The sequence below is a fragment of the Brachycentrus maculatus genome, unplaced genomic scaffold (genome assembly GCF_059751285.1).
Source record: "Brachycentrus maculatus isolate JH-2025_06_01 unplaced genomic scaffold, ASM5975128v1 h1tg000105l, whole genome shotgun sequence".
Taxonomy (NCBI): Eukaryota; Metazoa; Arthropoda; class Insecta; order Trichoptera; family Brachycentridae; genus Brachycentrus; species Brachycentrus maculatus.
Window position 1 is genome coordinate 861,596 of NW_028280859.1, and position 26,515 is coordinate 888,110.

At 32.1% G+C, this 26,515-nt stretch overlaps 2 protein-coding genes across 2 annotated transcripts in view; one reads left to right on the forward strand and one right to left on the reverse strand.

Annotated features, from left to right (window-relative positions):
* Positions 1-26,515, reverse strand: part of LOC148310109 (elongation factor-like GTPase 1) — a 237,607-nt gene that overhangs the window by 121,346 nt on the left and 89,746 nt on the right. The gene's annotated exons all lie outside the window — the stretch shown is intronic.
* Positions 453-26,515, forward strand: part of dsx-c73A (doublesex cognate 73A) — a 106,801-nt gene continuing 80,738 nt past the window's right edge. Inside the window, exon 1 of the mRNA XM_088258904.1 lies at positions 453-1,386. Coding sequence (XP_088115030.1) covers positions 499-1,386 — 888 coding nt within the window. The 5' untranslated portion in view covers positions 453-498. The remainder of the gene's footprint in view (positions 1,387-26,515) is intronic.

Sequence of the window (26,515 nt, forward strand, 5' to 3'; positions counted from 1 at the left end):
GTGTGTAAACCTTACAATTAACATAATACAGTATGGTATATCCGTACCTACTAATAACAATTTACTTGATTGATAGTAAAGAACAGGACTTGTGGATATCGATAACATTATGCAGAGCGGATTAAGAATTAAGCCCGGGGGAAAGTATAGAGCTATATTTATTGGCTAAAACCGTAATAACTGCTTCGCTCGATTTAACAAACAAATAGAGAACAAAGAGAATCAATTTCTCTGACGCTGTCAATCCCGACAGTGACCCCCTTATCATGGGAACGGTTGAACCTCGACACCTGAAGAAATGCCGCGGAAAGCCGAGCGAGCAATTTACGAAATATCCGAGTGAATTTTCCGCGACTGAAGAGCGGCGAGGGAGGAGACGCGGTGAGAGTCGGAGAAAGGGGAGGGAGGTCGAGTCTCGGCGGAGTCGAGGCAACTCTTCTGCCCTCAGTTAGCTGCGCGCCTAACCGCGAACGGTTGTGCCGCGATACCCGACGAACCATGGCGTACCTCACTCTAGCTCTCGCGGCGCTCTTCCTCCTCGCCCAGACCGGAGCCCAGCGCTCCGGGCGCGGCGTCGCCGAGGAAGTGGTGCGCGAGTATGCCAGCACCGGCCCCAACCCCGGTCCCGTCATCCCCTCGCAATACAGACGAAACTCGAGATCCATGTCGTTCGTAGACTATTTCTTCCCAGCGTCGCGGCAAGCGAAAGTGTCGAAACATTTCAAAGCACAAAGACAATTAGCAGATTTGCAAACCACCTCACAAACACAAGTAACGGAAAAGGTAGTCGAAACTACCCCCATGACCATAGCGTACAACGATGAAACGACTTCTGCCGGTACAGAAGGGATGTTTTCCGTGACTTTAGACGAAGGGAGGGCGACAGGGTCTACGAAGAAAGGGACGACCGCATCCGGCAAAAGGAAATCATCCTCGCGCACGACCACATCGACGCCTAAAATAAAATCGTCGCAAAAAGTTAGTCAGTCGAGTAGCACGCAGTCTATTAAATCTACCCAGAGACAGACCACCGCGCGACCCGTGACGAAACAAGAAACGACCTACGGCAGTACAAAGACGACGCACAAACATTACACGATCCACCCTAGCGTCATCACGACCAAGACGAACCCTCCGACGAGTCTGTACAAGACGAAGCAACCAGAGAGTACGGAAGCTGCGAGCAGCAGTGTTTCTCAGAGTCAGTCGACTCCAGGACAGAAAGTGACGTTGGCAGAGCTGGCCAAGGTGACGCAGCACGTGCCCGCGGAGGCGGCGGCGGGGTCGGAGGTCACCACGGAGGGCAGGACGAGAGAGGGAGACATGGACCTGAGAGAGAAACCGCTTAAGGAGGAAGTGCAATTAGCCGCGGAAACGAAAAACGAGGTGAGTCATTTAAAATAATCCGTTTTTCAGGGTTTCAGTAACCGAGAGAGTATTGCAAGAAGTAAATACAGAAAAATCCTGCAAGCTTGCAAATGGAATTTTAAATTTGATTTTGAAGAGATTTGGTATACTTGGGTAATATTGGTTATATTAAATGAAAACTATTTAACATTTTAAAATGTGAGATTTTATGAAAATTTATTGTTTTTTACTGAAAATATATACGTTAAATAAAAATAATTAATTATTACACTGCTTCAATGCAGGGGTAGGCAGAAATGATGAATCGCTACACCACTCTGTCTTTACAAACATTTTCACCTATTCCATATCCAAGCATCTCCTCATACACGCCCGATAAGAATTCCTGAATTGTCTTTCTTCAAATATTTGAAGTGATTGATCGTGCAAAGTTTTTGGATTCTTATGCTTTTACAACTACATTTGCCTTATATGAATTTGTTTGACGACTATTTCTTCACACATTCGTCGAATTACAATAATAAAAATATGTAGTACAATTTTGAAGATGATGAAAAGTTTGCTGGTAGTAAAATAAAGTTAAAAAGGATTTTAACAGTTCCCACATTGATTTTTTTAATTTTTGTCTTATTAAAAAAATATATACATATATAAATCAATATTTAGTATTTTTTAACACTTGATGTATTTTTAGGGTATTACTTTTAAGAATTAATAATTACACCAGAATTTTATTTATTTATTTATTAGACCATTTATGTATCGCCGTTTTCGTGAGAAATCACCTCTAGGGCGAGAATTGGTGTTTTTAATAAAATGATTCATAAATATTTTTTCTTTGAATGTAATAAATTCATTGTAAATCAAAATATGCGAATTTCCATTGACAAGGTGAAATTAAACTTCAGTAACGAATATAAGACTCTTTGTATCTTCGTATTGAATAATGGTTAAAATTAAGGGATTAACAAAATACATATTTATGAATACTTAAATTACCAATATTATATTATTAGAATTTTTTTTTTTTTTAATAATTATCACAGCACTCTCTCAGTTTCGAACTGTTTGTGTTAGTTTCATTGTCCATGTTCTTGTGATTTGGAATATATTTAGGTATTAAAAAAAACACTCGTATAAGACCACTTTTTGAGTTTATTTCGACACGACTAACTTCGAGAACTACAGACGTCCTCATCAACAGATGAAAATACAAAATTTGTATTTCAAGTTTGTATTTTCACCTATTGATGAGAACGTCCGTAGTTTTCAAAATTAGTCGTGTTTACATCGATCAATAAACTAAAAAAGGTTTTATACGAGTGTTTTACTTTTATATTAAAATCATCATGTTACTCAACAGCGTTAATGCCAAATCAATGAATAATATGGGAAAGATCCATATCCAAAGTAATATTGTTAATATCGTGGCATTACTTTAGCCATCGGTAACTATCAGGAGCATGTCAACAAATCTGTGTAATTTCAGGACTACCAGTCATACGGCAAAACAATCAGTAATAAAATACACATTCCCCAAACTATTGTAGCCAAACGTGCCCCGGATAAGCTCGGTGGTGAACAGCCAGGGTACAGTACTATACTGTACACTTTCATGTAGACATATCTCAGAAACTCATTCTGGACTTTCTCCACCACAAGAGAGTAATTGAGCTCATGTGGTCCACAAATCATCGGGCCATTCCCGAGTCTACTTCGCACCAGGGAGTTGGAAAGAGTTCTCGGAATACATACATCCTAACGTTCTCAACGCATTACCACTGACCGATCGTGAAATGTCAGGGTGCTTATAAATTTAACGCGCAGATCCCTAATACATATTATAAGAGAAAACACCGTTTTAGAGTTTCATTAATTTATTAGACAGTCACATTGCGGTAATATCTATGTTCACCATAACTACCACTATTTTATGTTCATCTCACCATAAAATAGTGGTATTTACCGAGTAAAACTTTACAACATTTTGAGTGTGTCCAAATACTTGTTCACAAAATCTGGATTATCTCCAATTCTTCTTATTCCATATTCTTCTTCATCTTTGATGAGATGTCAAAAAATAATATGAGTAAAACTTTAATTAAAAACAGTTTTAGAGCCCTAGGGATGTGACCGGACACTGAAATATTAATCACGAGTCTTTCAAGATTTTTTATTATTATTTATTTCTTAAACAAATATGAAGAATATGGATGTCTGACAATTAATAGAGCTAACGACATGTCACTGGCTGGATTAACTAAATCACTTTATACATTGTGTAACATTTTTCTTTGTTCTGGAGGTCCCGGGTTCGATTCCCAGGGGGGGGGGGGTTTAATAAATACAAATATTTTTCACTCTAATATTTATCCAATACTACCCTGAACTGGTACCTGAAACGGAGGCTTGATTACCTTTCCTTCATGTGTTAACGATCAATATAACATTGCGTTTATATGATGCAGTACCCTATGCACCGTTGGGGTGCGGATAAGGGTTTGAAATTTTTACCCATGATTGACAACCACACTACTCAAATTTCGAAAGTAAATACTTATGCTTCAATTGAAAATATCTTTTGAATGATACGTATTTGGCGAAAACTGTGATTGAAATTAGTTTTTAATAACAGAAACCTTCATAAAGAAAATATGTGGAGTAAGTTCAAAATAAGTGAACAAAAATTTGGACACACTCAAAATATTATGAGTATAAGTTTGTTTCGTTTAATAATGAAGTGCAAAGCGTTACCACAGATGAAATCTGGGTGAGATGCTGAAGATTTCTCACTAAACGTATGTTATTTCGTTGTAGGCGCGCTTTACGGGAGAAAATTACAGTTTTCTTATTGAACCGATAAATGTAAATGTTATTTAATAACCGGATCGGTAGCATGCTTGCCTATAGACCCAGTGGCCATGCGTTCGGCTGCGGACAGCTACCTTCGGTGGTGCATACTAGATGTACCATATATACTGAAAATATTCTAACAGTAGGTGGCGTGTACTCGCCGCTTACGAACTGTTATGTAAGTAATTCATTACGGAGATAAGAAGCGGCAGATGGTTTGCAGGTCTGCCTTAGAAAAAACGGAAAGTTGTTCTAACTATCGAACAAGACGATAAATTCAATACACACTTTTGCTAACGTATTAACGAAGTTAATTTAATCTATCTAAAGCTATCAGTAACGAGAAATATCAATAAAATAAAAACTGAACGTTTCATCTAAGTTTATCTAAGGTATAATAATGTCATGATTTTTTAAGGCTTTGATAGACATTGCTATAATAAAAACATTGGGTTCGTCATTTGTATTTTTTTTTACGTTACAGTTTGCCATTCACAGGGCTTACGACCGTCATAGGCTGGTTTAAATGATCACTGTACATTACGTGTAATATTCACAAATTCTTGCCATGATTGACAACTAGACTACTCAAATTCTTGAAACGTCTCGATATATTGATCAAAATCGTAACACAGTATGCATGGGTTTGCTATAAACATATATGGTGAGATGAGGAAAGCTTTAATTAAGCAGAGACTCTTTCATTTGTTACTGAGGTCCTGAATCTTGGATTATTTTCACATACTTAAGAAACGCTTGAAAACATCTTTTTCAATTTTATTTTAGCTTATAATTTGATCAGTTAATTTATTCACAATATTTTGGTTTTCGGTAGTATTTATGTTTATATTAAGTCATTTACAAGCGGTTTGAGATCGCATTTGTTATTTTGGAGTAAAGCTTGTAATGTTAATTTGATTTTGGTATAAAAATAAGTATTTTTTTATCTTTGCGATGAGTTTATGATCAACACAAAAGTTAAGACTCCCCTCAGATGTTAGGTCTCAAAAACTTTTTGATGACGAGCCACATTAACGTTTTGATGGAATATTTTGGCCCGAAACAAAATAAACCAATTGAATAAAAGGAGTGATGTGATTTTACAATAAACTTCTTCTATTTAAAAATATTATAACACAAATAAAATGCAAGTGAATTTTAAACATAAAACACATTTTTTGTCTCAAAATAACCATGACGTTTCTGAAGATTTACATCTGGTTCATTGCATGGATTCTAGTTCCATTTTAGCGCCAAGAAGAAATTTACCGTAAACAATGAAAAAAAAGAAAATAATCGCAGTTGACATGATTTTGATGCTATTTGTGTCGGCACCGCTGGGTTTTGTTTTACAACTGTAATATGAAAATACTTTCATCGCTGTAATAACGATTTATCCGCCAGTAAAGTACTGGAGGCCTAATAAACTACGTACAGTAGGCTTAGGCAAATTACGGCCTATGAAACAACCAAAACATAAAAATTACAGACTTGCTACGCACAGAAGGGGCATCTACATTCGAAACGAACCAGATAAATAATTATTGTATATTATATATTACACATATCGCTCACTCCTTTCAAGAACGTCATAAATCAAAAATCGTCAATTTCGAGTTGTGCATGTTTTCGTAATGCCCAGAAAATGTACTATATCCCAGCAAAAGCGGCATATTTTTAACATAATATTTACCTGCTACAGGGCAGAAAGTGTTATTTTTGCATTTTGAAGAAAGGGTGTTGTTTAATGTTTAATTTTAATTTTTTTAAATATGCTAAATATTTTTCGAATGGAGAAAAAATATTAAGGTTTTACCTAAAAAGATCTGTTGCACAGTAAAAAGTTAAATAAGTGGCTTGATATTTATTTTTAATACATTGTATTTTATGTTTGAACTTTAAAAACGTTCTCCTGAAAAATCAAGTTTTTTTATTTATGACGTTCTTGAAAGGAGGGAGCGATATGTATATTAAGAAAAAAGACACAAATTAATAAAAAATAAAAAAAACTTGTACAACATAAAGCTAAGGATAAAGCTATTTAACTCATTATCTATTAAGTAATTAAATAAACCAATGATTGAAAAAAAAACAGATAACTGAGATGGGTAGAACCAAAATAACCCAGCCATTCGGTCATGTTATCTATGTAAAATACGTTAAGGACCCATTATTGAAAATTTCAAATTTAAATATGTTTATAATAAAAATCAAATGATTATATATACATATATATTTATATGTATATATATATATATATATATATATATATATATATATATATATATATATATATATATATAAATATATATATATATATATATATATATATATATATATATATATGTATATATATATATATATATATATATATATATATATATATATATATATATATATATATATATATAATATATATATATATATATATATATATATATATATATATATATATATATATATATATATATATATATATATATATATATATATATATATATATATTTATATATATATATGTATATATATATATGTATATATATATATATATATATATATATATATATATATATATATATATATATATATATATATATATATATATATATATATATATATATATATATATATATAAAATGGGTAGAATTGGTGAATGTTACAGGTGTGTTAAAAAATCACTTAAACCAGCCTATGACGGTCGTCAGCCCCGTAAATGCCCAGACTTCCATATTCTTCTTCATCTTTGATGAGATGTCAAAAAATAATATGAGAAACATATAATTAAATAGTAAAAAATCTGGATTTTTTGATATCCGGTCTATGTTGATCTCCAATTAGTCTTGATAAAAGAAGTTCTACAGTATATTCCCGATTGAAACATAAAAATAACATGTTACTAATATATATTTTATTATAACCTAACATATATTGTATACCCACATACAGGCCATGCCTTTGTGGGATCTTTTTTTGTATTAATATTTTAGATTTTTTTGTACATGTAATAATATATTGTGAATGCAAAAGAATTTAATTTTATAAGGCTAAAGCTATAGTTAGTCACAATATTTAGTATTTTAAGATTTTCTTTGCATGTTTGTTAGTTACAGTCTTTAAAAAAACACACCTTTCTCTATGAATATAGTAGATACAACAATGATCGGCTGTCCAAACTTAAAACACAGTAAGGAACATTTAAAAAAAAGAAAAAGTTTTAAAAAAAAGTTTTTCACAAAAAATGTCCCTTACTGTGTTTTAAGTTTGGACAGCCGTGATGTATTTACCGTCTCTTGCAAAATTCTGTCAACAATACTATGTATATGTGTCACAATATGAAACAATATACCTACTTAAAAAAAAACATCAGTTGCCCCTTTGGCGCCTAGTACGCCAGATAAGTGTCAGTGTTAGGAGAAATGACTGGGACAAGTGAACAAAATACGACGGAGTTAAAAATATGTAATTTAACGATTATATTATGCAGCATCAATGAAAGATTATAACCCATAAACTCTAACTATACATTTATTTTAATAATTTACATAACAAATTTTTATTTTTCAAAACGTGTTGACGTAATTGATGAGTACTGTTATCAGAAAATATTTGATTATTGCGATAATATCTCTTATATCTGGGATACCGTCGTAAAGACAATGAATATTTATGACATATTTTTTCGATTCTAAAATGTAGCTTTAAATGCATAAAAATATATTTTCATTTATAATTTTCTGTTTTAAAATATGGGCATACGTAACAGCTTGAAAAAATTACAACACAATTGTTGCTCCCTTACCAGGCGTCTTTTCACCACTTTACCGTATGTAAAGACTTCCAACTAAAATATATTGTTGGCTCCCCCTACAAAAGGGATTGTATGAAGTATTGTGAACAATTGCAAACACAACGATTGCTACGTCACGGCTTTCGTAGCGCGCGTAAAAATGTCCTTTTGTAGGTAATTTTAAATATCCATATTTTAAAGGCGATTTTAAACTTGATTAAACATCGTTCAAAAAGATTAAGATAATTTTTGTATTTTTTTGTTTAAAGACTTTTTACTGCGTTGATTATTTTAATTTCAATATATTATTACTCTTCAAACAACTACTATACTGCATCAACTATTTCTTAATCTTATAAAAAAATACAGTACTAATTTAAAGTACAAGTTTTTTTTGTAAAATACATAAAATATAACTCCTGTCTCTTGTCACCATTTTAAAAGACATTTCATTTAATACATTCACGTAAAATCGTGATGCTAAGTACATAACAGTAAAAAATAATACAGGATGTTTAAAAAAAATTATGAAATGATTGTATCGAAAATATGGCTAAAAATAATGCTTATATTTTTTATACCGCATAAATAAATCATACAAAACAGCCATACGTTTATTACTTGCTAATATGGCAAACATAATATGCTTTCATTATCCATAAAGTGAATAAAAAACGAAAAAATAAAATAAAATAAAACTATCAATAAATTGTTACTGTAGGTAAGTTGAAATCATAAAAAATAATGTCATTCGGTCTCGTTATCTATTATTGCAGTGATGTTCAAATAGTAATATATGGAAAAAATGCAAGGAATAAAATTAAGAAAGATGTATTAAGATAACTCGGACATGTGGAGCAAAGAAAGAACAAATCGAATCCACGATACATCAATGTAGTTGAAAGCAGAATCCAAGGAAGACTCAAGAAGATTGCATACAATCAAATACAAGAAAAGTTTAAATGCGGACAAGTCAGTAATTAGGATAATCGGCAGGTATATAAGAGGTGATACATAAATGTGAAAGAGGCGAGGATGCAGACAGAATAGCATGACGTTCTATGCTCTCTGTAAGTTAGTTAATCAGACTGTTTTTATTTTATGTAAGTACCATTTTTTAAGTTACACTATTCAGTCTCTCCATGTTTTCAGTCACACCCTGTACAATGGCCATGTAGGTAATAATTCCGTGACTGTCGGTTAATACTATTCATGTCTTGCATAAACTTCGCAATGTCTAGTTCAGAACCTTCGTGAGACTCAACACGAGATGATATTAAACTAAATATTATACTTCCTTATAAATACTACGGTTATTATGATATATGTATAACATACGATTCCATACACTTTCATAATAATTTAACGATTCTGCAGTAATTTATGTATAAAACTGTCATAATTATATGCTAAAATTGTTGAATAAGTATACAAAATTTATGAAAATACACTTTTATATGCACCAAGTAAAAGGAATGTTAAAATCACAAATGTTAGACCACACTGCGATACAATTCGATGTTTTTTGGCAATATAGAGTGAAATTTCGCTATTCGCACAATTCCATCCAGAACGATTACTAAATCAATAATTCCATACATAAATAAATAAAATAAATCAGCAGGTTAGATCAAAGCATTCCAGATCCCAGATGATTGTTTATTTAGCATGTATTTATAATATGTACTTACTTGCTGCACCATTTAAGTGACACATTAGATACATATTAAAAATATAACCAACATAATATCAAAGTCATATAATGTCAATTTTGACGTTAGTACGCCATTTTTCGGGGTCAAAACGACGATTGATGATTGATGACTAAGTAGAATCCAGAGAAGAAGGATGTTATTGATAGTAAATTCAAAAATCAATTGCTTTACGAACATTGTAATTGTAAACATTAATAATATCAGTTTTTAATGTCAAATTTGACTTTAAAATGCACGAATAGAGACACAAACGAATGGTAAAATTCTACGGTAATTAAAAACAATAAATATAATTAAATGCACTAGGAGTACCAGCGATTCTTGGAACGGGAATAGTGAAACTACGATGTGGACTTACGACCACAACCGACCATTAATAAAGCTTGATAAAACAAACAAGTGCTTTCGTTGAGTAATCTATTCTACCTTCTGGTCTAGTTAATGCATTCTCAACGTGCAGTCCACGCGAATAATCGTGATAACGGAAATTCCTTTGGCTAAAATAAAGTACCTAATATTTATTGTGTGCTCGCTTTAAGCAAAATAAACATTTGCAGATCACTATGTAAACAATACTTCTGAATTCTATGGTCATGAAGATCATGGGGCATCAAGAGAAGAATAAGTCGGTCACAGAAAAGATGGTAGTAAGTGGAACGGGAAAAACCCAAATGAGAGTCTGGGAAAAAAAAATAGAAGAGGCCTACATCCAGCAGTGGAGAGACGGCAGACAAAGAAGAAGAAGAACCAAACAATAAATGGTTGGGCTACTGATCCTTTACAAATACTTAAAGTGTCCGAGGGATAAAAATACAATTGTATATAAATTCACATCCTTGTGAAAGCCTGCTGAAGGCGTAAAATAAATTGAATGTTATCAATCTCCAGGAAATTGGTGTGATTGGCACAGTAAAAAGTATTTCAACTCGTTTAAAACATTTTTGTTCAGTTAATTCGAACCCGGCCAGATGTTTCCAAGTCAAATTGGCTAACCACTTATCACCACATTAATTCCCGTACTGAGATTCCGAATTAATGACACTTACAGTTAATGGACGCGCGTAATCTCGTTGTAATAGACGTGGCTAAATATTTTTCTAATGAGTATTGATCCCGTGGGATTATTGCATATAATGCGTGCTCGGATCACCAATAACTGCTATTACGGCTCACGTTACGTTTCTAGTAGTCAGATTGCATCTTTATCGTGAATGAACTTTAGCTGCGCGCGAGTCCATGAGAATCCGAAGCTACACAATTAAGGAACAGGCCGAATGCGAAATTGTTCCTATAGGAGGCGAAATTGTTCGAATAGGGAAAGTCGGGGCATTATGGGCTACCGGGCAAGATGAACCAAGGAATTCCTTCTCTTCCTCAGACATTACTTACTGTTGCAAGTTATCCAACGCACATTTAATTGATACGCAAATAAATGTACAATACAAACTCGTTCATTCGAAGCCTCAGCTAAATCGACATAAAAAATAAAACTGATTTTTATAAACAGAGACGTAGGTAGACATAGGTTACACCCGCATTGGGACTGCAGAATATGTACGAGTACTTTACCATTTATTGATTCGGCATTAACTTTGTGGAAAGACATGTTGATTATTTTTAAAATGAAACACTAGTTTCATATTTATTTATTTATTAAAACCTTACGTACATAAAGAAATAAGTACATTGGCGGGCTTATCGCTAAAAAGGAATTTCTCACAACCAACCAAAAACAGACTAGTGATATTGGTCAAAACGTTTGATGCCTTATATAGCGTTTGCAATCAGAGGGTAGATAGTACTTGAACATTAAAAAAAAACACAAGTTACAAATTGACGGTTATAAGGAAGGCAAAGGAAAAAGGGAGTTTAGGGAAGAAGGTAGAGGGGAAAACTAAGAGGGTTTGATGGACAGTTAGTATGTAATTTTAGTAAAACTGTATTTTTAGTAATCACCTGTCGATAAAAACAACTATAAAGTAGTCTCGAAACTAGTCATATGTAATGAAATAAAGTTTAATAAGTGATATTTATTATCCAAGTGTTTATTTTTTTAAATTAATTTATTTTGCCGAGTTAGTATCTATTCAAAACGTCTCTGAGTGAGAAAAAGAAAAATTCAAATTCACTTTTTTTAATATAATTTAATTTTAAGCACCTTCTTCAACCGACAATCCTTCGTGTGGCCCATGATGGCGCGCATTCCCCTACTCGCGGGTTGGATTGGTTGAAATACTGAGCACAGGGCATGGTGAATCGCAGCCACCATTGGCAGTTCTAAAGCTGCGGAGAATTACGATAATTGCCCGCGGAAGCAAAACGAATGGACACGTTCGGGTCCAAAACATACTTCGCGGGGAGATGGATATCGGACGTGCCACTCTGCAGGATGCACTTACAGTTTCCGACTACATGTCGTATTTATGTCATTATTTTATATGAGAAATAGCAAATCATCCAGAGACAAAGTAAGGTAATGTGTGATATTAACGTCGTTAGGTTTATCACAAATATACCATGTCGACGGGTGGATTTTTGCTCTGCCACGCTCACTTCAAATTACTTTAATTCATGTATTATTCTGAATATCGGGATGGTTAAACTCTTAAAACATTATTTAAAAGATAATTATTAAATTTTGTATTTTAAAAGCGTTGTTAACATTGTGGTATGGTAACAATACTCTCCTGAACATTCATCATTTACTTTGTTTTCATTCATCGTGTTTAGACAGGCGCCGTGGCGTAGTTGGGTAGACACTCGACAGCGAAACTGGAGTCGCGGATTCGAAATACTCGTATATTCGATACCATATATTTATTTCGAAGAAAATCTATTTTCTTCAGTACATGATAAAAGTGTTAAGTAAAAAAATCAATTACCTGGGTTTAAATAAAATTCAGTTGCCATTTAATGCATGTAGAGCAAGGGTGTCCAACCCGCGGAGCAAATCACACATTTTTTCCTTTAGTGTGCACAAAACCACCAAAAGAACATTCCATCGTGCGTAGTTCGTATAATATCCAATTTATGGGAGTATTTCACTATCCTGGCAATTTCAAGACCCACAATGGCGTCAAGTAGTTAAAACTTTGGACTAAGGAGGAGTTTTTAAGACAGATGGACTTTGAACTATATATGCAATGATTCTGTTTCTATCTTGAAAAAAATTAACATTAAACGGCATTACGAGACTAAACATGCAAATAAGTTTAAAAAGTATATGTATATTATATATATATATATATATATATATATATATATATATATATATATATATATATATATATATATATATATATATATATATATATATATATATATATATATATACATATCAGTATATATATATATATATATATATATATATACTGATATGTACTTATCTTGTTTGCTTTGAATAATAAAATAAATTTTGTTTTACGGCCCGGTAGGAAATCTCATATCTGGCCCGGCTACTGAAAATGTTGGACACCCATGATGTAGAGCCTTAAATATTAAAAATGATTCCCAAGGGCTAGTAATTACTCTCAGCACCCAACATGAGTCACCTAGTAGAGGACGGGTGCTTCATCAGCCGATAGCCGATAGCCGATAGCCGATCGCTGGAACCCCGTCTACCAGTTTACGCTGTAAGTGGGTGTACCATCACTAACTAGGCCTTTACGGTATCGTGTGAAATGATTGCATATAAATGGGCATTGGAAAATGAAGCCGATGCAGGGAAACAGTTATGTACCAGTATCGAGTATGCGCCAATCTACCTACCGATAATAATCATACCCTATGGGAAATGCGAGTCGACCGAATAACACACTACTCCATCGATAGCACAATAAATCCACACTTTGTTACACGTATTTTTGACAAAAAACAATTCGTATTTACTTAAACAATACAAAACTATACGTTATTTTAAAACACGACTGGTTTTTGTAAAATGATTGTTTTCGATGAGAATCATAATTAGCATACATCAAATTTTATATTAATTATTTTTCTATAACTCATATTGTAAAAAGATCAAAAGCTTTGTTTTATTTAAAACATGTTTCATCACATAACATTTGTTATAATTTCCACAATATACATTTTAAAATATAAATTTAAGATTAAAAATGTTCTTCCTTCAGCTCTTCATGTAAGGTCTATCACCTAATATAATGTTGCAACTATTATATAATTTCGTTTATGAACAATCAAACTACGTAGGATAATATCTGAATATTGATGAAGCTTAGCATAATGCTAGCAACATTCATTTAAACACTAAAAAACGGATGATGTTTTTTTTTAACAAGCTATTTGTAAAACAACATGGATATCATTCTAAAAAAATCGTGAGATACGTATAATATTGTAATAAAATAAACCTTTTTTATATTAGTTTTGTACATATACTTTGTGAAACTGCCACGTTTTTTCCACTTTTATAAAATATTGTACATAGTTGTTGTTTTATTATGCGTATAAAATAAACATATTTATCACAAAAAGAAAATTTAGTGTAAATTGTACACAGCTGACTTCGGATTTAATGGAATCTATATTAAATAAATTTTCCAAATAGTCGATTTTCCAGTTAAGCCAAGGACCTATAAAAACTGTAAGAAAAACATTTGTATGAAAAATTTGTAAAATTAGAATAAAAATGATAAATAGCATTATTAGTTTCATAAAAGAAAAAAAGGTAAAATGATAATGCACTCGATCACGTGTTTGACAATAATTAAAAGGCTTACCTTTAATTTTGTAACTTACTTATTCTATGATTTTCAACGTACAAAACATTCCGGATAATCATTCGGCTATCCGATTAATCCTGTCCCGGTATATCGAGAGTCTGCTGTGTTTGCACGCAGTAAATTTAAATTTTATCTATATAAAATATTAACTCTCTTTTTCGAAACAAATTTGCATCCGTTTGAGACAAATCAAGTAAATAATTACGACACGAAAACGTGGAAAATCGGCGCAGCTACTTTCCCACACCTTAATAGGAATTAACGATTTAAAAATATAACAATACGCAAACGTGACAACAAATTATTAACCCCACTTTTAAAGACGATGAAAATGGGTAAAAGAAGAATTCACGTTGTTTAAACGTTAATAATCTATGGAGAAAATCTAATTATATTTTAATTTGAAGCCAAACACCGTTTTGAATACTTAATTGTAAAAGGTGGCATTATTATTGTAACTTGTAACAGTATTATCTACCAAAAACACATCAATTAATCCAGTTTCATACGAGCCGATTGATGAATAAAAAGTTAAGTTATGTTTTTTTTCTGAAATAATGTTTTAAACTGAATTTAAAAAAAACTCGATTAAGCATCAAATTATGATCGCGTGTCGTAAAAATATGTTTAATAATATTAAAAAATCATCTTAGTGGATTCCTTAAGCTAGTGGATCGTAAAAAAAATTACATAGTCCAGGATATCACTAACTTGCGCCTCTAGCACCACATAGCAAGTCACGTATCATATAGCGTTATTTTGACTTCTATAAAAAATGTAAATACTTGATTAAATGTTAAATAAATACGTAATATTTAAGTAGAAACAACAAGGAAAATTACTGAATACATCATATCCATCATTCTTTACTAATACAAACACCGATGTATAACCTTAATTCGGTGGCGTGCACAAAGTTTTTAATCAGGGTAGGCAGTAGAGTAAAGTCGGAATTGTGCACTTAGTGCTTTCTGCCAATATGGAATGTACGCCCCTGTCTCAGTATACGTATACGCAATTTGTATATTTCCGAAGAATTCTACCTCGAGTTTTATTTGATTAATTCATATTTAAAAGCATTTGAAGTTAACAACAGTACTTTTTCATTGACATAATTGCTTGAGATGATAATACTATATGCAGTATACAATAATTGTATGAATCTAGAGTCAAATACGTATTGTAATAAATTATTCTAAGGCATGGCAACAAAATTCGATCAATTTTTGAGTACAAGAAGAAAGGAGGGATAAGAAGAACGATTAAAAAATCTGACAAGTCATCGGAGGGTAATAATTATGTATGTTGAAATGTGCTATAAGTTCCCTAAGAGGTTGATGCATAAAATACATTAGTGGGCACGTACCAACTTCACTAATATTTAGCAATTTTATGTACCCAAGGTGGGATGGGTGTCTGCATCTCGCCGTCGTAATGGACCGCTGAACATCTTGTTATGTGGATTAATATCCGTAAATGCGTCAAGATTGAGGCCTTCGGTGAACTCTGGGGGCGTGGTAACAGATGGAAGTAAATATCTGATAAAATATATAATTGAATGTCAGTCTGTCTAATACTATTACACTATTTTGCAAGTATGTAAAATAATACAGCGTTCATACCACTAAAAAATGTATATCATCAAAACGCAGGTTATGAGAGAGGAAAAAATCACAATTTTTAGTAAATTTATGAAAGGAATAAAATATAAGAGCCCGTAATAATTTCTTTCGTCATTCGTTTATTTTTAAAGGAAATAAAAAATTTAGAAAACCATAAAATTGGTGGTTTTGTATTGTTAATAAAAATTAATTTTTTTATCATTAATTAAACATTAATAAAATTTAATAATCTAGACAAAAAATGTTTGGGAACTTGTGATTTAGTCAAATTTTCTATGATAATAACAAATTTAAACGTATCGATCCAATACGATATGAGTAATTCATCATTTTATTATATAACAACAACATTTTATTAATAACTAGCATTTATATCTCTATTCCACAATAATATAAATACAATTACAAAAATCAAAACATTAAAAAAAGCCAGATTTTTTTCCACTTTCATGATTATAAACATCACTCATTATATTTTGGCACTAAAAATTTATAAAACCGTTTACAAATGGGAAAACATTATAAATAAGTATTGTTTTCTTTCATTCCAACTGAGCGCCCATCTCATTTCCTCTACTTGTCGTATTTGGTATTTTTTTAGAATTATTCTAAACGACCTGTTTTGTATGACTCGCAGCCTCTTGAGATCGTCTTGATTGTATAAATACAACACGGTAGTGCAATAGTTCATATGTAATTCTAAACCTATGGAAGTGTTGTATGTGAATCATTCAATATTCGATTTCATTTACGAGTATAACCTTGTATTCATACAATACTAACAAGGAGTTCTATAGCAAACAAATCAACCGAAAAAAAGAAATTCTATCTACATTATTGTCACGAACGTTTTTTTCCAAGTAAGTAGGTACCTACAGGTAGAAGACTGTAAATAAATTGAGTCGGGTAAGCGAGAAAAAGCTCAATTGTAATCAATTTGACAAAGTTCAATGACAACGCTATTTTTCTATAACGTCTACTTAGATACTGTACATTGTGATCCGCCGTGTATAATTATTGTCATAATAATTAAAACCGAAATGATTGGTACAGACCAAATTAGTAGCGAATTAACAATAATAAAGTAGGGACCTACCTACTTACGCAACATGCATAGAGATAGATTAAAGATTATTAATCTAATGGATTTGGAATCTGACCATCAATACTCAAGGTAGAAATTTCAAATTAAAAAAAAAACATCCCCAAAATGAAAGTTCAATTTATTGGTTCTTCAGGAATTGCATTTCAATTTCAAAACTTGTGTATATCAGACGATCCATAAAATTGACAATTTATTATCAATAAAACGTCACTAATGCTCATTTTATGAATAACTATGTGAAATAAACGTTTATGTGTACCTATCGCTATGACAGACTTTTGCAGTTATTACTCACAAGACATGTTAAATTTATATATATACCTATAATTATGAAGATAATATTAAAGCGTCATTTTAATAAAATACTACCGTAAGGGAGCTTCACCGTGTTAAAGGGATCTCACTAAAACATATTATTTATTTTTCTATTTATAATTCAATTCTCTCTACTATTCCATTCTCGATCAATCTGTGATCAAGTCACCAAATTAGAAAAACGACGAGTTAGAATTCAAAGAAGAAAGATTTTTCGTGGTTAGGATTCCTTATTTAATTGATTATGGACGAGTAAACGTCGGTCGTAGATGAAAAAAACACGACAACTAAGGAAATTGCGTGCATATCAATCAATTAAAATCGTTAATGAATTTATCAATCCAGTTTATCCGGGGCGAATTATTCGCATTATATACATATATATTTTTTACCGGAAATTATTTTCTTATCTCTGTCGCACTCGTTCTCGCGCACTATTCGAGGAAGTGAACGAGACGCAGTTGCGGTTTCGATATGCCCACCGGTTTCGATATGGTAGAGTGGTGGGATTCGAACTCGTGACGGGAATTTTCACGGAAATCAACGAATCCACCGCAAATAATTAGGGGATAAAGATTACAATGGAATCGTCAGACAGATCTGATATCTCGCTCGTGCGACGGATTTCGGCTGCTTCCAGGAATTTGAAAACACTTACAGAAACGGAATTCCGAGTTGCCAGTGTCCACTGGTTTATTTGTGTAGGTACTTTTTGTGGGAAATACTAGATAAGCGGGTAACAGGCATTGTGTGTCGTCAGCACGAGCTGAGTTAATGACAAATAAGAAATTACCTCGCGATCTATTGTAGTTCAAAACATGATAAAGGGGGGCTTCTTTTAAAATGACGTGATAAAGGTAATTATAAAAATGGGCAACAAATCCTAAAATAGCGTGAAAATAAGGTGATCAAAATCACGTTTCAAATGACAATGCCCAAATGATGAGTAATTTATGCGCAAAACTAAAAAAAGGTAGTGATGAACAATTTTAATGTTCATTTTTAGAAAAATCTAATGAACCAATGGGCATGTGGAAGTCCAAGAGGGAGTAAAAAGTAAAAATGAAACAGAAGTCCTAAAACAAAACGGAGGGCTGAGTAGTAAGTGATATATGTTTATTATTTTTCCTTCGGTATGATGAGATATTTTGGCAATTTCATTGACGAGAAATATGGATAGGAAGGCGCTAGACCAAAACAGTTCGGGAATATTTGGTTTAGTAGAATAACTCATCATTCAACGTGAATTAAGTTATTGAGAATAAAATACAAAAATGTTAATTCGGGACCATTCACGAAATAAATTAGTGAGAATTTTCGTAATTATCACCAATATACAGGAGCCATCGGTCATATATTATATTTGAGATAAACAAATGTTTGATTTTATTACAAGATGTTCGATGCTCAATTTATCTATAGAATGGATAAAAATTACATTAACATTTTGCACGTTTATAATATTTTTATATGTAAATAGCATACAATAAGTATATCAAAGCAACGATTATGGCGGTACTTTTAGTAGCATAAACTTATTTTAATTTGTTGCCTATTTTGTTCTATCATCAAAGTTATTTATAGAAAGAAACAAAGGGTTTCAAATGAACTGTGTGGAATGAACAAATCAACCATAGTCCTCGATCTTCCCACAGTTCGCCGGAAAACCTTTTCTATGCTTCGTTCCATAAATAACTAATTTGTGGTACAACATTGTTACGAATGTAAAAAAGAATCATTCGTCTTCACTTAAAAGTAATATTTATAATCAAAACGGCCTCGATGAAAAATTACACCAATTTGAAAAATGCAATTCACGCTATGCTCGAAACGGGACAAGATGGAAAGAATTACTTTTCTCGAAATGAAAGAACCAAAGAGCAAAACAATGAAATTGGGGTAATTGAGATAATGACAGAGATAGAGATTAGAATGAAAAGACAACGAAAGAGGGTAATGTAAAACAATTCGGAAATCATAATGAAATGCATTCCAAAATTCCACTATCAGTATCAAGACAGTTGTTCTTTTCTATCATATATATCAGTGCCAGAAAATTCGCAAAGGGTCATAGTGTATGAGAAAAAACTGATTAAAGTTTTCTTACACTCGTACAATGAACACGTATCTTTTGCAAATTCTTCGCGAAATAAATGCGCTTCACGCTGTACCCACAATTGTTTAGACACATATAACAATATGTAGTTAGTTTAAAACTGTTTATATAAAAATAAATGACTTTATCTACCATAAAACCCGTTACACGTACATGAATATTTAATATTAAGGGGGTTATGAAACACACATAAGTACGAGCAATTAATGTTAATTAATTAAAGCTGCGTCAGCTTATTCTAAACACGGCAACTCGTAATAAACTAAGTTAATTTAACAAACAACTTATCATTGATAATTCTTGTAAACTTAACATTGATAATTAAGCTGTCTTTAAATATTTTAAAATATTTCTGTTATTTCCAAATTTGATTGTCAGTCACTGACTTTAATTGTGCATATTGTTTTTTTGATTAAATGACAACCACCATTTTTCGGCAAAATACTACTAATGCCAAATAGATTAGGTCGTTGTATTTTAGTAAATCTGCCTATAAAGATACGCATGGTCTGAAAAAATATACACTACAAAGACATCTCCAAACCATGCGTTTTTTTACATAATAAACGATGATAATTTCCTAGGAACGGGTTAATACAAACTATGCTATGTTTATTACAAATATTTTTAACATATAAAGCATTTACCTTATGGTCAGATATTAACAAAATTGTATCTATTAACTGGCACCGAGATTTAATCCTTTGTTTAATTCACGTCATTGGTTAAAACCCGATCGAAACCACGGATCCTTGACAACCTTTTGGCAAAAACCCTAAGTTTATGTTAATCTTCAGACAGACTAATAACGTATGTGGTCAATATTTATGTGCGCGGATATGAATAGTGGTGTTAACGTTCTGGTGTAGTGATTGTTTTGATCCTTTTGTCAAAATCTTGGTGAGATCTAACAATCTAAGGGTTGTATTTAAATTACAAAAATTCTATTACTCACAATGTGATACGCCTGGATACAGAAAAAAAGGCATAATGTGTTTATACCTTAAGTAAGTTAAGACAAATATCATAAAAAACGGTAAAAGTCATTGCTTTTAATGAGGTAACAGACTGTTGGACTTAGTGGAAATTGCACCAGATAGGTGTGGGCAAATTCAGATAATATTTTTGAAGAGTATCGAGAATTCATGTCGCCATTTTCTCTACAAGTCTTTAAGTGGTAAAGTATTAAACGCCGCATAAGAAAGTAGGTGAAACAACACAAAATTTATGTTGTAAAAGTACGTAAACCATTGAAAGTGCAAACAATCGTGTAGTCAAATGAGATCACCGCAATAATTAGATTAATATTGACGTTTGTATGGTTTTGAGAGAAAGTCAACTTCCATCTGCAATATGTTGGAATTTGTCCACAGACTGCACAAGTATTATATAGAGCGACACAAGAGAAAACTTACAAATATGACTACCGAATTTGTCATTGAACGTCTTCAACCGAGAAAAAAAAACATTAACTTGTGGGTGAATAATTTTCAATGGAATTCGTAATAGTAAAATTGCAATGAATTATTTTTTTCCTCATAAAAATAAAAGTTTTTCAATTTTTAAATGATGTGTGCGTATAACGTGGAGTACGGTAAAAATATAAGTGATTTTTTTAAAATTAACATGATCTTCAAGGTAGCATTTTTTTTTTAATTACGAAGGTAATAGGTAAAGGTTATCCTGAATTCATAATTACTCTTACTAACCAATACGAAAGTACCTGCGATGTCTTTAAAAATATAGAGTTTTATTCGTATTTCAGGGGTTATTGTCACATAAAAATTAACATTGATTTTTGACATAGGAGACTAATCCCTCTTAAAACAAGCCACAAGGCCTACACCAAGATGAAGAAGAAGAAGATTTTAAACATAATTACATTTTTTTTATAAATTATTCAGCTAGTCTTGAGGACTAATCAGAGGCCACAACGTGATTCGTAACCAAATTATTCATTTATGAAGGGAAATTTCATTAGAACAACGGTATGTAAAATATATGTAATTAATTTGATCGTACGTATGTAAACAAAGAAAGAACCTTGATCTAATAACAAGTTCTCGTTATCTATTGACCAGTGATTGAGTTGCTTTATTCCGTTAACAGAAAGGAAAATAGCGTATTCACGATCCGATTTACGATGCAGATTCTAGAAAAGCCATAACATCGTCAACCAAGCGTCAACACATTAATGGTGCCCGATTACATCTAACATGGATTCAGCGTACGAGTATGCAGCGTACATTTTGGATAATTAAAATAGCCAATACGTAGTAATTTCTAAAAAAGGTAAGATGTTTGCAAATCCATTCCATAGTTCCGCTATATAGGTGATTAAAAAAAAGTACTCATTATTTTCGAAGGCGATGTGAATCTAAATACGAGTACCTTCATGTATTTTGGTGTTAACACTTTTGTGGTAGGTACATTATTTTTTTAGTTTTCAAAAATTATTTATATACATATTCAAAAATTACTCTCATACATAGAAAAAACACTCACAGAACTATAAGAACAAAAACGCAGAAACAAATCGAGCGAAATCAAACATCCACATTTGGTCCAATGAACTTTAAATATTATGCAATAAAACTTTATAACTAGTTGCCATCGTACATAAAGTCATTAAATTAAGAAAACTATTTTTAAAAAGGTATCAATAAAAAGATAGTAGGTGCAGGTAGAAAGTAAAAACGTGCAGTCGAATATCAGCATAATTATGGGAAAAATGGAATAAGTACAAATGTGCCCTAAAGCAACGATATATCGTTGAAAACAATTTTTTACAAAAAAATGGCCTTAAAAATAATTTCGTATTTACTCCTGGAAAAAGCTATCCTTAAGATAACAAGTATTCCAAGAATAACAATATCATATGTAGAAGTTACATAGTTTTTTTTCTTTATCTTTAACGTATATTTAATATGGTACCCTCGATTGGAATCTGAAGTATAGGACTCATCAACCACAATAATAAATACATAATAAAACCCTTATCCGCACCCCAATGGTGCATAGGGCACTGCATCATATCGTTTACACACGAAGGAAAGGTGATCAGCCCTCCGCTTCTGGTACCAGTCCAGGGTAATATTGAATAAATAAATCAGTGAAAAAATCACTTATATTTATATTTATTTTACCCCCCTTGGGAATCGAACCCGGGACCTCCAGAACGGTAGCCAAGCGTGCTGACCATTACACTACGGAGGCGGACGGTATTGTGATTGATGCACAATACAAGTATTGCGCATCAATCACAATACTTGTATGCAATTCAATATTGTTCAAATTCATGATGCATTTATACAAGGTAGTAAATAACCCTATGCAATCCGCACAAACTTTTGAAAAAAATAATTTAAAAAATGCCCATTATAAGCAAAGTGGAAAATAATGTATCTCCAAAAAAACTTTCGCTTTATAATTCATAAAAAAAAATATTTTTAGGTGTAACGGCAACGTAGTTTCTGGAGAAGAAGTAAAATGTGTTTAAAAAGTAAAACAAAGTAAATTTTTATTACAAAAAACTAACTAGCGTGTTAATAAAGGTATACCTTAATAACGTTGGGCTTATCTTCGGTACAAATTTGGTTATCGCGATTAACAGATAAAATTTTGAATCTGATTAAAACGGAGCGAATATAAGGTCTTAGTATGTTTCACTTATTAATATCTTTTTTATGGAAATATTATAAAATTAGGTATAATGTGACTTTCTCGTTATGTTTTCTATTTTTAATATTATAAACAGTTAGTTTCGGAAATACGGTAAATTGATTAAAGCAAAATGAATACGTTGGTGAATATTCGTCTACTAAAAATCGACGATTTAATACATTGGACCAAATTTCATCAGGAAATCAAATTTCTCGTACTTATCTAATAAGCACTGTTTAACATAACGAATACTGTTACTATCACTTTGGCGATTTTGTCACATAAGTCTTTAGTACATAGATATAAAGGCGTTTAAAAGCGTATTGAAACAATTGATTTCAAATATAAACGAAAAACCATTTCTTTACATTTAAAACCACATAGATGGTTTAAAAAAGTAAAACCCAACGTAATAAATGAGCCGACCTTGAATAGTCAACATAGTATATATTTTGTCTATTAAAAGCATTGTTAACTTTGTGGTATGATAATACAACACTCTCCTTATCATTCATTGTTCACATTGTGTTTAATGTAGTATTACAAAAAGTGAACAATGAATGATGAGGAGAGTGTAAATATAGTATTTGTTATAACAGTCGGGGATAACTGAAGGGCAGGACAAATCACCTTGTTTTGATGTAATAACCGATCAAGACCACATTGCATCAATCAAACGCATTTCTCTATACACCATTAATAGGGGAAAAGAGTTGGATGAAAAATGTACTACAATGTTTACAAGAATATACTACAAACACATTCATGAACAATTATTGCGTAGTCGGATTTTCAACCATTTTAAATGAGTTTTCGGACAATGGTCTGAGCGCCGTTAATTTGCAAGATTGGTAATGATTTTAACAGAATAGGATACAGGGGGTGAGGAAAGATCTTTTTTTAAAGGCATTTTGTTACAAGGTCTAATTATTTACGTCATCACTTAATACCGCCACATAGGAACGGATAGAGAACGCAAAATAGGGCAAAATGATATTTATTTGAAACGTATTTTCTATTACCTACTCCTAATGAATACAAGTATAAACATTAAATGTATAATCCAACACCATTATAAAAGATAGAAATATATCCATACGATGTAATTACGAAAGTGATTAACAACCAAATAATAAAGGTGGATGCAGTATTGAAAGTCGTGAGCCATAGAGACGTACTACTTACGAATTAGAAATGCATAGGCAATTTGAACTGCAGCTTATACACAATGCAACAGAGTGCATTAACTGTTTGTACCATATTGGCATGTTTCTTCAATCTGATGGGATGGGAATCGGTAATCCGTTTTGTGAGATTCATAAATGTGAGACAAAGATGAACATTATGAGGTCTTTAATATAATAAAATTGATTCAAAAGGTGACGGGATTCAATATTGTATTTACTTTGAGCATATAAATTTACAAAGAAGACTAAATGAAGAAATCCACACACATATTTAAGAGTTTAAGGCCTAGTTACAATGAACCCTTATCCGCACCCCAATGGTGCATAGGGCACTGCATTATATAAACGCAGTGTTAACTTGATCGTTAACACACGAAGGAAAGGTGATCAGCCCTCCGCTTCAGGTACCAGTCCAGGGTAATATTGAATAAATATTAGAGTGATAAAATCACTTATATGTATTAGACCCACCTCTGGGAATCGAATCCGGGACCTCCAGAACAGTAGCCGAGCGCGCTGACCATTACACTACGGAGGCGGACAATTATATATTAGACATTATACTACTATATATACTACATTATAGTTTTTGATTTGAAGACCATAAGAACGCATTGATGTTGACCCTCGCTTGGCTATTGATGTCAAATGGAAACACGTTTGCATATGGACTGCAATACACGTCAATGAAGGAAATTTACAAATTATTTATTTTATATATCATATAAAAAAGTTAAAACAGATGTTTCAATAGCAGTATTTTTGTTGTCATTGAAATTTAAAATTGACACAAACTGTTTGTTGACACCATATTGCTTTTGTCAGGTTAGCAAATTTTACTAATGAAACAGTTACAAAAAAGTTGAACATGTTTTATAAAGATTTATTCCCTATTACACTATACTAATTAACTATTATATTAAACTATATTATACTAACTTTCATGTGATGGTAAAATATTTTATAAAAATATCGTATACTAGTAAAACATGACGAAATTTTGAAGGGCCAGGATTTTAAACTGCTGAGTTTTGTTTTGTCCGCCTTCGTAGTGTTATGGTCAGCACGCTCGGTTACCGTTCTGGAGGTCCCGGGGTTCGATTCCCAGGGGGGGGGTCAAATAAATATATTCGACTTTTTAACTCTAATATTTATTCAATATTACTCAGGACTGATACCTGAAGCGGAGGGCTGATCACCTTTCCTTCACGTGTCAATGATCAAGATAACACTGCATTTATATGATGCAGTGCCCTTTGCACCGTTGGGGTATGGATAAGCGTTTGAAGAAGATGACGAAGACGAAGAGTTTTGCTATCGTTAGCATTTTAAATGTCAGGATTTAGAACGATTTCCCGGTTAAAATGTTGGGTTTATGATCATTAGAATTTCAAATGTCTAGATTTACAACCATTCCCGTTAGTATTTTTTTCTTAAACTTACGTTTACAACTAATTGTGCAATGATGGGTTAGTATTAAATCTTTTATTTTTATTTGTATTTGTATACATTAATTTAAATCACAATTTAAACATATTTAGAACTTTTTTTTTTGCAGAGACCCACCAAGCCACTCTGTGTGTCTTGTCGGTGGAGATCTTTTTTAATACCTACATTTTTAACGAAAAGAAAAAAATTAAGAATATAAACATTTTACAATTTTCATAAAATTAACTCTTGATCATTTACCCATGCCTTTATTTTGCCTTTGTTCCATATTTTATTTTGACCTCTAACATCCGTCGGCAGCAAATATACATGTATGTACTGCATTTATGTATTAATTTTAAATCAAACACAGATTTTTTGAGTCTACTAAGCTGTATTTTATTAACAAAAACACATAAAAAATTATATTGTGACAATTGTTTCGCCTTGTTAGGGCATTATCAAACGACATTCGTTTGATAATGCCCTAACAAGGCGAAACAATTGTCACAATATAATTTTTTATGTGTTTTTGTTAATAAAATACAACTTAGTAGACTCAAAAAATCTGTGTTTGATTTAAAATTAATACATAAATTAAAATGGAGTTC